The sequence below is a fragment of the Colius striatus genome, chromosome 8 (assembly GCF_028858725.1).
Source record: "Colius striatus isolate bColStr4 chromosome 8, bColStr4.1.hap1, whole genome shotgun sequence".
In the NCBI taxonomy this organism is placed as follows: domain Eukaryota; kingdom Metazoa; phylum Chordata; class Aves; order Coliiformes; family Coliidae; genus Colius; species Colius striatus.
In genome coordinates, this window is record NC_084766.1 from 14236092 (window position 1) to 14248417 (window position 12326).

Genomic DNA, 12326 nt, shown 5'->3' on the forward strand with positions numbered 1-12326 from the left:
CTTTTGTGATAAAAAGAGGGTGAGGGGAAATAGCCAGACTAGGGTATGAGCTGGCCTCTCTTGGGAGGCTTGAGCTGATGTCTCTGGGATCGAGCCCCAAACTGGGCATTTGGTCCTCAGTCTGTCTTTGCATTCCACGGTTATTTGATGCTGTCGTGCTCATTGGCCTTCGGTTCACTTGCAGGACTAAAACCGGGGCGGGGGGCGGAATCTGGTGGTCTTGACTGGATTGTGCTCGTGATGTCTGCCTTTGGAGGAGCTTTCTGAAAAGCAGAGCCACTGCTATAGGTGAAGAACCTGCCCAGGGAAGGAGGATGCGTGCTGTGTAGTGTTACAGCATTACTTCCAAGCTTTGGAAAGGAAAAGATGTGGAGTTTTCCTTTTTAGTTCCACCTGGCTGATACTGTTTTGTTTTTAAAAGTTGGTGTCCGATTCATTTCAAACAAGGTGTTCCTGTCTTTCCTCTCTTCCAGGGCGCTCCCGGGATGGCCAGCGCAGGGATGAAGGTCAGTTTGGCAGGACGCTGCACGGTTTCGGTAGGGCTTACGAGGCAAGGGTTGCAGGTAGGGGGAGCGCAGGGCCGAGGAAAATGGTCGCACAGCTCCCACTAAAGGGCAACATCAGAACTGCTGTTGCTTTTGGCAGAGATGCTAGACCCGTCTCCAGCAGCACCCTTGCTGCTCTGCACCTCCCTGCACAGAGATTGGTGACTAGTGATACTCCACGACAGTGTCAGGATGGCAACAAAGGGCCAGGTGCAGGTTTAGGGGGGCAAAAGTTACCCCGGACATTCAAGATGCACAATGAGACAATGACCTGTTGTTCTGATTCCCTCCACCTACTGGGAAAAAGGACAGAAATAAAAAGCTTATCTCCAGGGCTGGTGGGGATGATTGTCCTCCTTGAGGCCACATTGATCCTGTAGCCCCAACCCCAGCTGCAGCCGTAGCCTTACTCTGCTCCTGTGTACCCCGACCTAGAAGTAGACAAATTCCTTCATGCCAGCAGATGAGTCTTCACTTATTATGCTCTCTTGTACCTGGTAACCCTTCTCTTGAAATACTGAAAGATGGGTGCTTAGTTTTACAAAAGCCACTTATCTGAGGCTTGCTGCCTTCCTACAACAGCCTAGGAGCTGGCTAACAAAGATGAAACAAGCTCCAGGTACAAATAGTAACACACATTTAAAGCATCCTCATGCCCTTATTTACAAACCCAAGGCCTCCATAGATGAATGTTCTTTCCTCCACTCTGATAGTTCCAGGAGGATTTGTACTCTCTCCTGTTTTTTCACTTTATTTTCCTGTCTCTTCCCCACCAGGGCGAGCCCGGGACTCCAGGAGAAAAGGTACTCTCAGAAGGCTTTGCTCCAAGCCTGCACTTCTGGTTGCTTTATGTATTTTTTCTGCTCCCAGAGCAGCTGGGGGAACTGAGGAATGGCTCTCTACTTCCTAGTGCCCAAATCCAGGCCCTAATGCCACCTGCCAGTGTAAGCAAGATGGTAGTAGCATACAGCAATGACAAGTGAGAGAGAGGCCACACTGCAGATCCCCTCCTTCCTCCTTGTGTCCCTGTTGATGGGAATATCCTCCATCTGCCTTCCTCCTTTCCTCCCTACTCCACAAAATACCCACAGCACACTTCACTTAGCAAGTATGTTCCCTCTCTCCCTTCCCTTGTCCTCTTCTGCCTCTCAGTACTTCTGTGCCCACCCAAAGCCTTCTGGTATTACTGCAGGGAACTGCTCCTCTGTCCCCTACATGCTCTCCGCTGTCTCAGTGTGGCATGATGACCTGGTTTGGGTTCCTGAGGTGGGCAGGGTGCAAGTCTCCCATTGCTCTGCATCACTGAGCAGCTGGCTCGACCCCCCAACAGCTGCCCTGGGTGGAGGCTCGCTGGGTTACGTACAGCATGCGACAAGCTGTGTAACAGACACATTCTCTGTCTCTTTTCTTCCCCACGAAGGGAGATCCTGGAGTCCCAGGGAGGATGGGCCCCCCAGGTTTGCCAGGGAAGAGGGGGCAGCGGGTAGGACATTGTGTGTTTGGGCTTGATGTCCTGGCAGTGCTGTGCTGTGTCCCCTGCGAGCGGTAGCCTGCTTTGTGTGGCATTGTTGTGCTTGTGGGGCATTATGTGCCCTTTTCTGGCTCTTGCCCTCCCCTTGGTGAAGTGCGTTTGTGTGTTCCTGCTTGCAGGAGGTGGGGGGGCTGGTGGCAGACAGGGCAGCATGAGGTCCCTGGGATGAGATCTTGTCCTGGGAACTATTAAGGACAGTGCTGCATATTTTGGCTACAGAAATATCACCGTAAACAGGGATTCAGTAGTCTGACCCCGTTCCTCCTGCTTCTTGACACCATTGTTGAGGCAGCACAGGATGTCTTTGGTAGCCCTTATGAGCATGTGTATCAAAAACTAGTCCTTGAATGAAATAAAAGCAGAGCAAGGCAGAACTGGAGATTCACATAGGCCTGGGACAAGGTTGGGGATTCTATACCTACAAAAACCCCAAAGGCCAAACCTTTTCTTGGAGTATGAGATACTGCAAATGTTATTCCTCCTTTCCAAGGAGAGAAGTGTTCCTTTGAGGCAGCAGTGTGCATGCTCTAGCCAGGGATGAAAGCTGGGTAGGGGCCTTACAGGTGGCTGGAGGCCAAGTTACCTTAGAGGAAGGGGTCACTGCACACCACAATTGCCTCAAAAAAATAAGATTGCTGGTAGTTAATTATTTTCCATGGAGCCACTAGCGCATGTCTGCTTCTGGGGCATTGATGCCAGTCCCCTGCATGTCAAATGTGTGCCCGTGAGCTCTGATGAGACTAGGGTGGAGCACCAGCCTCTGCAGGCAACAGCATGGCCCCAAGAGGAGCTCTGCTAGCCTGGCTGATCCCATGTGCTGCTGTCATGGAAATAGCTTTGGCATTGTTCCTTGTACAAGTTGTTAAGTCTCAGAGGTGTAAGGATTGCAGGTAAGCACACATCTTTTTCTGATGAGACATTTGAAATGTCTCCTCATGGTAACAGAAACCTCTCATACCACTGTCTGTCGTGGCAAAATGTAGAGTCCAGATGGGATACTGGAGCTGCAAACCATGGATCTTAGCAGCTGGATGCAAGGGGCTGAACAGAACTTAATTTCAACAACAAAAAAAGCACCACTAATTAAGTTCCAGTATTCAAAAGATGACCCAGATGTCATGGTAAACTAAGCAAAACCACCTCACCAAGTGAATGCTGGATGTCCTCCATGGCTCACTGCCCCATGGCATCTCCATACCCCAGGGTGACCCACACAGCTCAGCCTGCAGCCCTTGCTCTCCAGGCATTGATGCACACGTCACCTTCTCTCTTTGCCATTTTTGCCACTCCTCTTTTCACTGCTTTTCACCATCAGCATGTGTCACAGAGCTTGACTTATATCTGAGACACTGAGCTGCTGTTTTTTAAGAGCCTGATGAGACTAGGATTTGATGTTGGGGAACAACACCAAGAAATGGCCCTTGGGAGAGGTGTGGGAATGTTGGCTGTGAGATCTCTGCCAAAGCAAAGCAGTGTGTAATTCACAATGTAATGAGGAGGAGCAAAAACTGGGATGCACTCAAGCGGTGGACAGGTTCTGTAAAAAGAGCTGAACTCTTTCAGGACATGAAGTCCTGCACTCTAAATAAAATTCACCCCAGGCAGCAACTTAACCAGCCTGGAATAGGGAGGGCCTGTGCTGAAGGATCAAGAGGGTAAAGGGTTTAGAAGACCAGAGTGGTAAGGAAGATGCCCAGGGGAGATCCTGGTTCTGTTTCCCACTCACTTTCCTTTGGAGAGATGTGACAATGATGTGTAGAGATGGTGAAAAGGACAGAGAAAACATTCACCATCCCGAGCAGATACTGCTGAAGGATACCTTGTCTATGCCTAAAACAAAATCCCCTGGGGATGGAAAGAGAGTTTGAAACCAGAAGCAGCTCATCCTTTGCTTCTCCAGGACAGAGAGCCTGCAGGGTCAGCCCAACCATGTCTGTTTTACCAACAGGGTGAGAAGGGACGAGCTGGTGACCCTGGGCTTCCTGGACTGCCTGGCATGAAGGTTTGTGTCTCTGATATTTTTAGGGGGAAGGCACTCTCATTCCCTTCTCTTCCTCCCTCCTATGCACAGCTCGTCCACTCTTAGGTCACCATTGCAGTGTACCGCAGCGTGCTCTGCAGAGCTTAGCTGGATATCAGCTCCAGTCAGGGCTGTGAGTGAGTCACACAAGGGATGCCTTTTTGTGAGGAATTATGTGCCTTCATGCAGTGGGGGGGAGACTGTGGTCCAGGGAGCATGACCATGGAATCCTGTTCCAGTAGTTCCCCTTTGGAAGCGTGACCTCAGGTGTAACATGGAATCTCAGCCTCCCTCTTGCCCCATGATCAGGAGCTGCACTGCTGTGCTCTGAGTTGGTAGAGTAGCCCTGTGCTTGGAGAGACCCAGGGCAGGTCAGCCAAAGCTGAGCTCTGAGACTGTGACTTTTTTTGTGGTCTGAGACTAAGGCAGAAATCACACCTTTCAAGTCAGACTTTCACATGGTACTTTTCCTTTGGAAAAGGGGATGGTGCACTGAATGGCAGTGGGCATTTCAGGAAAGGACGAGGTGTGTAACTGCAGCCCAGCACAAGCAAAGCTTTCCTGTTACTGCCTTTGTTCCTGCTCTGTGCAGAGAATGGATGTGGTCTGTATGGCTGATGACTGCTGCTCCAGAGGGAGCATCATTAGGTGGTGTTATCAGCTCAATGTCAACAGTAGAAGAAAAACAAAAAGTTGTGTTCAAACTGGAGGCCAGAGGATGAGGTCTGGCCACAGGCAGCTTTATATGGCCGCAGGGAACTTGGGGAACGATATAGCTCCAGATCTACTGGCCTGGCTTCTGGACAGCCGGTGGCTCTGGAGCAGGAATGTTGCTAGGCTATCAAGAGGCCAGCTGATGGACCTTGTCTGGGGCCTTTTCTCACTAAGCTAACAGTTTGACAAGTGAAACAGAGATGGAAAGACTGAACTGTGACATATGGTTTGTTCTTCCTTGCAAACAGGGAGAGAAAGGAAATGCTGAGAATGCTCTGGCAGGAGGTAAAGGAGAACCTGGCCCTCCAGGTCTGCCTGGGCTCCCTGGACCAAAGGTGAGTGTGTTTTCATCCAGTGAGTTGTTTTAGAGGAGTTGACCCCAGCACAAGGTGTTTAGGAAGTAGTAAGGTTATGCTTATCCATGCTTACCTCTGGTTGAGGTATCAAGTTCTGCAGGTTGCTTTAGTTTTGTTTATAGTGCTGAAGGGGAATTTGTAAACTGTTTCTGGGACAAAAATGCCCTCGTTGTGCTCAAATCACTGTTCTCTAGGCTCTGTGAGAAACCAGTTGCTCAGAATCAATGACAGCCCCATGTTGCTGTGGTACCCGAGGCAGGGTGGATATGGGGAGACAGGATGGAGGCCCTCCAAGTCTCCTCTCCCCTTCCTCTTCTACCTCCTCAAGGAGCAGCAGAAGTAAAATTCTACCCCTTGGCAAAGGACACCAAGAACACTTATATCTGAGGTCCTGTCTCAGATGTACTTGGAGCAGCCCTGCTGTGCATTTCCTTTGGGTCTGAATTGGGTGCTTTCCTTCACCCTTCATCCGTCTGCACTGGGTGGAGAAGGGCACCTGGTGTGAAGTCATGTCAGGACATTTGGGTTCCCTGAGGAGAAGAGGGCACAGCAGGAACACGTGGTTGCAGTTCTTCCTCCTGGAAATGCAAAGCCAGCAGTGGAGCCACATCCCCTCCATGCAACACAAACCCATCCTTTTCCCTTTCTCTCAGGGAGAAGCTGGTGACATTGGCCAGCCTGGTGCTGCAGGGTCACACAGGGAAAAAGTACAGAGTGCTGCTGCACAACCCAGCTCCAGGTTCAGCAGCTGCAAATTTGTTCCTACAGGTACAAAACTTAGCTGAAAAGGAGCATTTATAGTTCAACTGTCTAGTCCCAGGCTGTTGCAGAGGGTTAGCAGAGAACGGTTCCTGGAGTTCAAGCCAGTGAAGGCACAGACTTTGCTAACAGCACGTTCTTATTGTTACAGGGGGAACCTGGTTCACCGGGAGACCAGGGGCCCACAGGCCCGAGGGTAGGTGTCCTTTCACTAACACTTGAAGAGTTTTGGCCCCTCAAAGAGGTGTAAGGAGAGTGGGGCCACACTGACTATCCAGACTGGGCCTCTGCTTTTTTGACAGATGTTCTCACCATCACTAAAAGTGCTCATAGCTGGGCAGTGGCAAAGTCTGAGAGAAGCTATTTGTCACCTTTACACCACCATCAGAAGACATCCCCAACCTTAGGGAAAAAAAATCTTCTGAGCCACCTCAGGGTGAATGCTTGGCTCGTTCCTGGGAGGAGGTGGGTTTGGACATCCCAGTCTGGATTCAGGCCCTTGGCATATCTGCAAAGGGCAGCAGGAGGGCGTTTGGTGTGTGGCCAAATCTTGACACTCAGTCACACGATCCAGGTCCTGGTTTCTGGCCTCAGCTTCACCACTTACAAGCTCTGCCAACTTCGATGGTAATGGCCCAGTGGTCTGGGCTTGTCTGGCTAAATTTCTGCAGTTTAGAAAATGTGCTTTTAAGAGCTTTATTTAATACATTAAAAGTGATGCTCATGAAATAGGCCCCTCTGAGCCCCTTTTTAAGGGTGAGCCACAGCTCTGAGTACCCCATGGGAAAGGCAATCCCCAAGCCCTGGCTAAAGAGCTGGTATTTTGCAGGGCCCCAAAGGAGAGCCTGGGAAGGATGAAATGATGGACTATGATGGTAACATCAGTGAAGCCCTCCAGGTAAGCAATTCCCCTCCTGTCCCAATGAGGAGGGGATTTACTCTTTCCCAGGGGATGCAGACAACTGGGAACAATGTAGGTCTGCCTCCTCAGAGGAGGCAGCAACGGGAAGCACTTAGTTGTTCCATAATCTCCTTCATCCCACAGCTCACTCTGTGTGTGCCATTGGTAAATACTCCTACAGCTTGTTGACTTGATATATGAACACTGGTGGCTGTAGAGGCACTTGAATCCCCTCACAAGTGTCCCGTGTCTTTGGGCAGAAGGGGAATGAAAGGGCTGCAGCACCTCACAGGTGCTGCTGACATGCAGTGAGTCTGTGCCCAGCTCTCACTCAGCTCAGCCTGGCATTCACCTGGGAAAAGAGGGAATTCCTGGAATAACAGTTCCATGGCACTCAAATTAGTTCTTTGCTTCTCTTCAGTTTGTAGGCTCCTTGCTCATTCAGGCCTGCATACATTAGTGGAGAAAAAGCACCTCCAGCATAAAGCTTAGTTTCCAAATGTCTGTTTTTCTTTCTGATTTTTTTTTAACCTTTTTCTAGGAAATCCGAACTTTGGCCTTGATGGTGAGTCCCTGGGTTTGCTATGTGGTTTTAAGCAAGTAGCTATAAGTCCATCTCAAGCAGATAGACTGACAGTTCAGGTGCAGCTAAAACATTTGGCCTTTGCTTTTGAGAGCTAAAGTAGAGGCAGCTGAAGGGAGAGCTGATCTTGCCTTCTGATCTTGGCACTGGAATTCTAATCAGGCTTTTGTTTCTCTGAGTTAAGAGATAATACGGGCTGGTAACAACAGAGAGTGCTCAGAAAGAGCGGGAAGAGCAAGGAGGCTGACCAAAGCAGAGAAAAAGGAGGCCTTGGATGCCTTGCACGGAAGCTTATTGTGTCAGTCTGTGGAGGACACATCTGTGATAGGAGAGGAGGACATATTTTCACCATTGATAGCCATAACTTGACACAACAGTACTGTACAAACCCAATCCTTTAAAAACAGCAGTCACTACAAGCCCTTTAAAGACAAAGAGGGCCAAAGCAGTTATTTTTATCTAAAATAAGGGGGAAAATATCTTTGTATTTTGCTTCTCAGGACAAGAAACCTGGCTAGCAAAAAGGGAGATTTTTACTAGGCAGGGTGACAGCGCAGCACAGGCTGAAGGAGCATCGCTTGCTAGGCCAAAGTGCTCCCTAGGTGGTAACTAGGGCTTCTTCTGGAGGTAACTGCCAAGATTGGGCATGAAATCTGCTCAAAATACAGGACTGTTGGGCTCTGTTTAGGCTGCACCTGGGACCCAAGTGGGATGGGGTTTCTGAGGGTCTCTGTTCTGAAAATACACTCCTGTGGGTAGGAAGGGAAACCTTGTTAAGTTCATCTCAGTTTCAGGAGCAGAGAGCTGTCCTCATTTTCATTTTCTTACTTGAAAATGTGAAGACAGACAGACATATCTACCCCTCCTTCTGGACTGGCCTGCTGCTCACTCAGGCTTCTCCATCACACGGCTCCTCAAGCAGATACAGTTCCGGGAGCTGCTGGGAAAATCCCCCTGTGATTTTTTGTTACACTCACAAGAATTGTTTGGTTTCAAAACTGTAAAATAAAAGCCCCAATGATGATCTGAACATGAGTTTTTCTTTATCTAGGGACCTCCAGGACTTCCAGGTGTGGCTGGACCTCCAGGGCCACCAGGACAGAAGGTATTTACTCAGTTCAGCACTTCAGAACTAAGGGAAACACAGGAGCAGCCCAGCAAAAATTCCCCCCTACAACCCTCCCCAGTGCTCCCACTCTCCTGGTTCAGCACTATCTGGCCTCTACCCCTCCTCCTCATGCACAACATCTGAAAAATCTCTTTTCCCACACTGATAATGCCTTAGCTGAATGATGAAGGATCCTTTCTACTTGCCCTCCCCTTTAGGCAGCAGCTTACGAGAACTGATTGGTTTGTTTAGAGACTATGTTATAGCACTGGGGTGTGGAGTCTCAATCAGGAAAAAGGAGGCTGGTGAAATTCTGAGGCAGTCACACATGTATTGTTCCAACAGGGGCTTCCATGCCTCTTTTTCTGTAATTATTAGTTACCAAAGTCCCTGCAGACTATTTCTGTGATGCCCACTCTTCATCATAGTGCCTGGCAGGAGGAAGCAGAATAGCTGCTTTCAAACTGCCACAGTAACACTTCTGCATTTCAGGGTGAAATCGGCTTGCCAGGTCCTCCAGGCCACGATGGAGAAAAGGTAAGATCTGGTGCTCCTGTGGGTTGCTCTTCAGTGGTCTTATCTGGAGTTAGTATGTCCTATCTCTATCAGTGACATTGCACAGTTGCTTTTCCCACATGGGAAAAAAAGTATTTTGCCTCACAGAATTTGCACTGATAGTTTATCAGAGTCCTAACTTACAAGAAGTGTCTGGGATGGCACAGCAATCCTTCTCTGTCCTGCCCAGGACTCCTCAAGGGAGTGAGGGTGATCAGTGAAAGAGACTCTGGGCCAGGGAGTTGCTCTAAGTAACCTCACTGTTATCTATAAAAGTTTCACTTTGTGTGGTGTGGATTCCTTCTAGGGACCACGTGGCAAGCCTGGAGAAGTAGGCCCCCCTGGCCCTCCTGGACTGCCAGGAAGGGATGGACCACCTGGAATAAAGGGAGAGCCAGGCCACAGCGGGGCCACAGGAGAAAAGGGTGATAAAGGAGAGCCAGGCCAAGCTGGCCCACCTGTGAGTAAATCAAAGCCTCTCAGAGCACTGCTGGCTGCCCACTTCTGGGGCCAGGCCCTGGGACATCTGAGGTACCTCTGAGCCCCTCTGAGTTGGTGCTGGAGGCCTGCCATGGCTGCTGCGTGAAGTGTGCCAACACAGAAGCCAGGGCTTGGCTCCCTGGCAGATGTGCTGTCCCTGTTGCTGTAGTGGCTGTCCCCAGCTGCCTGCTGTGCTCTCTGGGCACTGTGCCACTTCCTCAGCTTGCTGCCTGGCATATTGCTTAAACTGAAACACGGCTGTAAGCAAAGCAGGCCCCACTGTAAGTGAGACAGCTGAGGTACCAGCACACAGACCCTCCTAGGAGGGAGACTGCATGGGGTAACCCCTTATATCTCTGCCATTAACCAGGGCAGAGTGCCCAGTCTCCCAGCTTCAGTCTGTCAGAACTTCTGTGTCTCCAGCACTAGTCAAGCAGATTTCATACAATGAGTTTTTGCCTCCACAAGATTACTAGGATAAAACTCTTGCTTTCATAACAACTGGCTACTGGGGAGTGATTTCTAGCATGGGCTCCAGCAGACTGCTTAACTGTGAGTAGAATCTGGTGGTAGGAAAACAGTCCCCCATCCCTGCGCTGAGGACTGGCACATCCCCAGTGACAGGAGGATGCTCAGGCATTTGTACATCCAGTTTCAATACTAGTGAAGCTCTCCACTTCCCTGGGATCCTGACAGTTGTCTGGGGTTTTCAGCGTGTTCTTGGGATGACCAGAGGCAGCCTCAGCTCTTGTGATGATGTCTTGTATATGTGCCTGACTTGGGCTTGCAAAAACCCCACAAATCTTTCTTAATCCATAGGGTCTGGATGGCCCCACTGGAGAGAAAGGTGAACGAGGTGACCAAGGGATGCCAGGACCGTCAGGATTGCCGGGTCCCATTGGACTTCCAGGACTGACAGTAAGAGTGACAGGCTGTTCTTTCCTGCTTGGCTGAGAGAAAAGAACAGATAACAGTACACAAGGCTGCGTTTCCCGAAGAGCTACTCGGGAGCTGCAGCCTCCTCCCCTGCCTTAGGTGCTAACATGTCACTGACGTCCCTCATCTCTGCAGTAGCAGGCAGGAGGCTGCTCCTGGTGCAGCCCGGAGGTACCAGCTTCGGCTGCTGCCGTGCCCCTTTGCTGGCAGCGTGGCACTGTCAGTGTGCCTTCCCTTACAGGCTGTAGTGCAGCAGAAGGGCATCAGGCCACTGCTGGGGAAGGGCAAGCAGAGTCCTGTGGCACTCCTGTTGCACGGCTGTGTGATACCCTTCCTGGAGGCCTCCCACTTTGGAGGGTGTCTCCTCTGGCAGCGGAGGTGCAGGAGAGCTGTTGGTGAGATATGTGGTATGGTCCCACTGCTCCTTTGGGGCCTGGCTGCTGGCCAGCATGTGGGTGGTTCATGGATGGCTTCTGACCGAATGATACTCCAGAGCACAGCTGGTGGTGACAGGTTCTGTTGTCATGTGCAGGGACAGAAGGGTGAGCCCGGGGAGCGTGGAGACAAAGGACATCCAGGAGAGTCGGTAGGTCACCTACCTAGTTTTCCTTCTGCAACCTCAGCAGCAGGGGAGGGATGATGTGAGCATGTCACACCCTCTTGTGATGCACCCTTCAGTGAGGACAGGAGGCTCCATCTTGTGGCACTGAATTGCCAGCCACCTCTAGCTCCTGATGCCCCATTTTTCCCTCACGCAAGAACAACCTAGCTCATGACAAGCAATCAATAATGAATGCTGAGGGAAGAACAGAAGATCATGAGAAGCCTAATAAGTATTTTCCCCGGCTTTTGCAGCAAAGGAATATCCTGAGCAGTACTTGTATGCATCTACATAGCAATATTTTTTTATAGTTTTTGGGTTTTCACCCCCAGCTTTTTTACTGCCCAGCAGGGAGGAGTCCCACAGGCTCTCCATACACTCTGGAGCCAGACACCTTCTTTTGCAGCAGTTGCTAGCTGTTGACCTTGTGTCCCCTTGCAGGAACGGTGCTAGAGTAGTAGAAATGGGCCTTTTTTTCTGGAAAAAAAACTCACTGCTTTTCCCTCCTCCTAAATATCTGTAACTGCTGCACAATCCTTCCCAGGGCCCTGCTGCTGCTTCTTAGCCACTCTGTCCAGGATTGCTGTCCCTTCCTAACACAGTCTTTAAGGGGAGACCAGGTTTCCAAGCCCAGCAGAGCTCTGCTGCACCCAGTGCCCTGCCTCCCCTCTGTGCAGATCCCCTTCACTTACAGAGAGCAGCAGATTATGATAGTGACTTCTCTTGCATTGCTTTCCAGATATCTGGCCCCCCTGGACCCCAAGGCCCACCAGGACCTCCAGTAAGTTTTGGGTGATTTCACCTGAGGAGCGAGTAAGGGACTGGGAATTGGAATAGAGCAGGAAAGTGGCTGGGGAGGATTCTGGGCAGATAAAGCAGCCAGAAACACTGTAGTGTTGAAACGGGAACATGCTTGGTATTGCTTCCAAAACCACCCCCCAGGGCAGGTCAGAGCTGCCATGGGCTGGGTAGGTAAAGAGAGAAGGTTACGTCACTCTGAGATGAAAGGGAGACAGTAGCAAGACGGGATGGACAGGATTAAAGGGATCAGCTGCAGAAATGGTCTTAATAGCAAGGCTGGCCCACTGCCAGGTTGTTCTTGGCAAGGGCCTCGTTACCAGATGAGAACAGTACATGAAGTGCCCTTTACCCAAATAAAGAGGCCTTCAGGCTAAGCATTTGTGCCCTCAGTGTGACAGGAAGAAAAAGCTCTGTACTGCACACTGGACCTGGATTT

General features: G+C 50.3%; 1 protein-coding gene across 3 annotated transcripts in view; it reads left to right on the plus strand.

Annotated features, from left to right (window-relative positions):
- Window positions 1–12326, plus strand: part of LOC104555574 (collagen alpha-1(XIII) chain) — a 56544-nt gene that overhangs the window by 27059 nt on the left and 17159 nt on the right. For all 3 annotated transcript variants that reach the window (XM_062001289.1, XM_062001290.1, XM_062001291.1), the window contains 13 exons: window positions 474–506; window positions 1322–1348; window positions 4025–4078; window positions 5059–5145; window positions 6077–6121; window positions 6755–6823; window positions 7368–7391; window positions 8461–8514; window positions 9010–9054; window positions 9380–9532; window positions 10372–10470; window positions 11021–11074; window positions 11829–11870. In XM_062001289.1, coding sequence (XP_061857273.1) covers window positions 474–506; window positions 1322–1348; window positions 4025–4078; window positions 5059–5145; window positions 6077–6121; window positions 6755–6823; window positions 7368–7391; window positions 8461–8514; window positions 9010–9054; window positions 9380–9532; window positions 10372–10470; window positions 11021–11074; window positions 11829–11870 — 786 coding nt within the window. The remainder of the gene's footprint in view (window positions 1–473; window positions 507–1321; window positions 1349–4024; window positions 4079–5058; window positions 5146–6076; window positions 6122–6754; window positions 6824–7367; window positions 7392–8460; window positions 8515–9009; window positions 9055–9379; window positions 9533–10371; window positions 10471–11020; window positions 11075–11828; window positions 11871–12326) is intronic.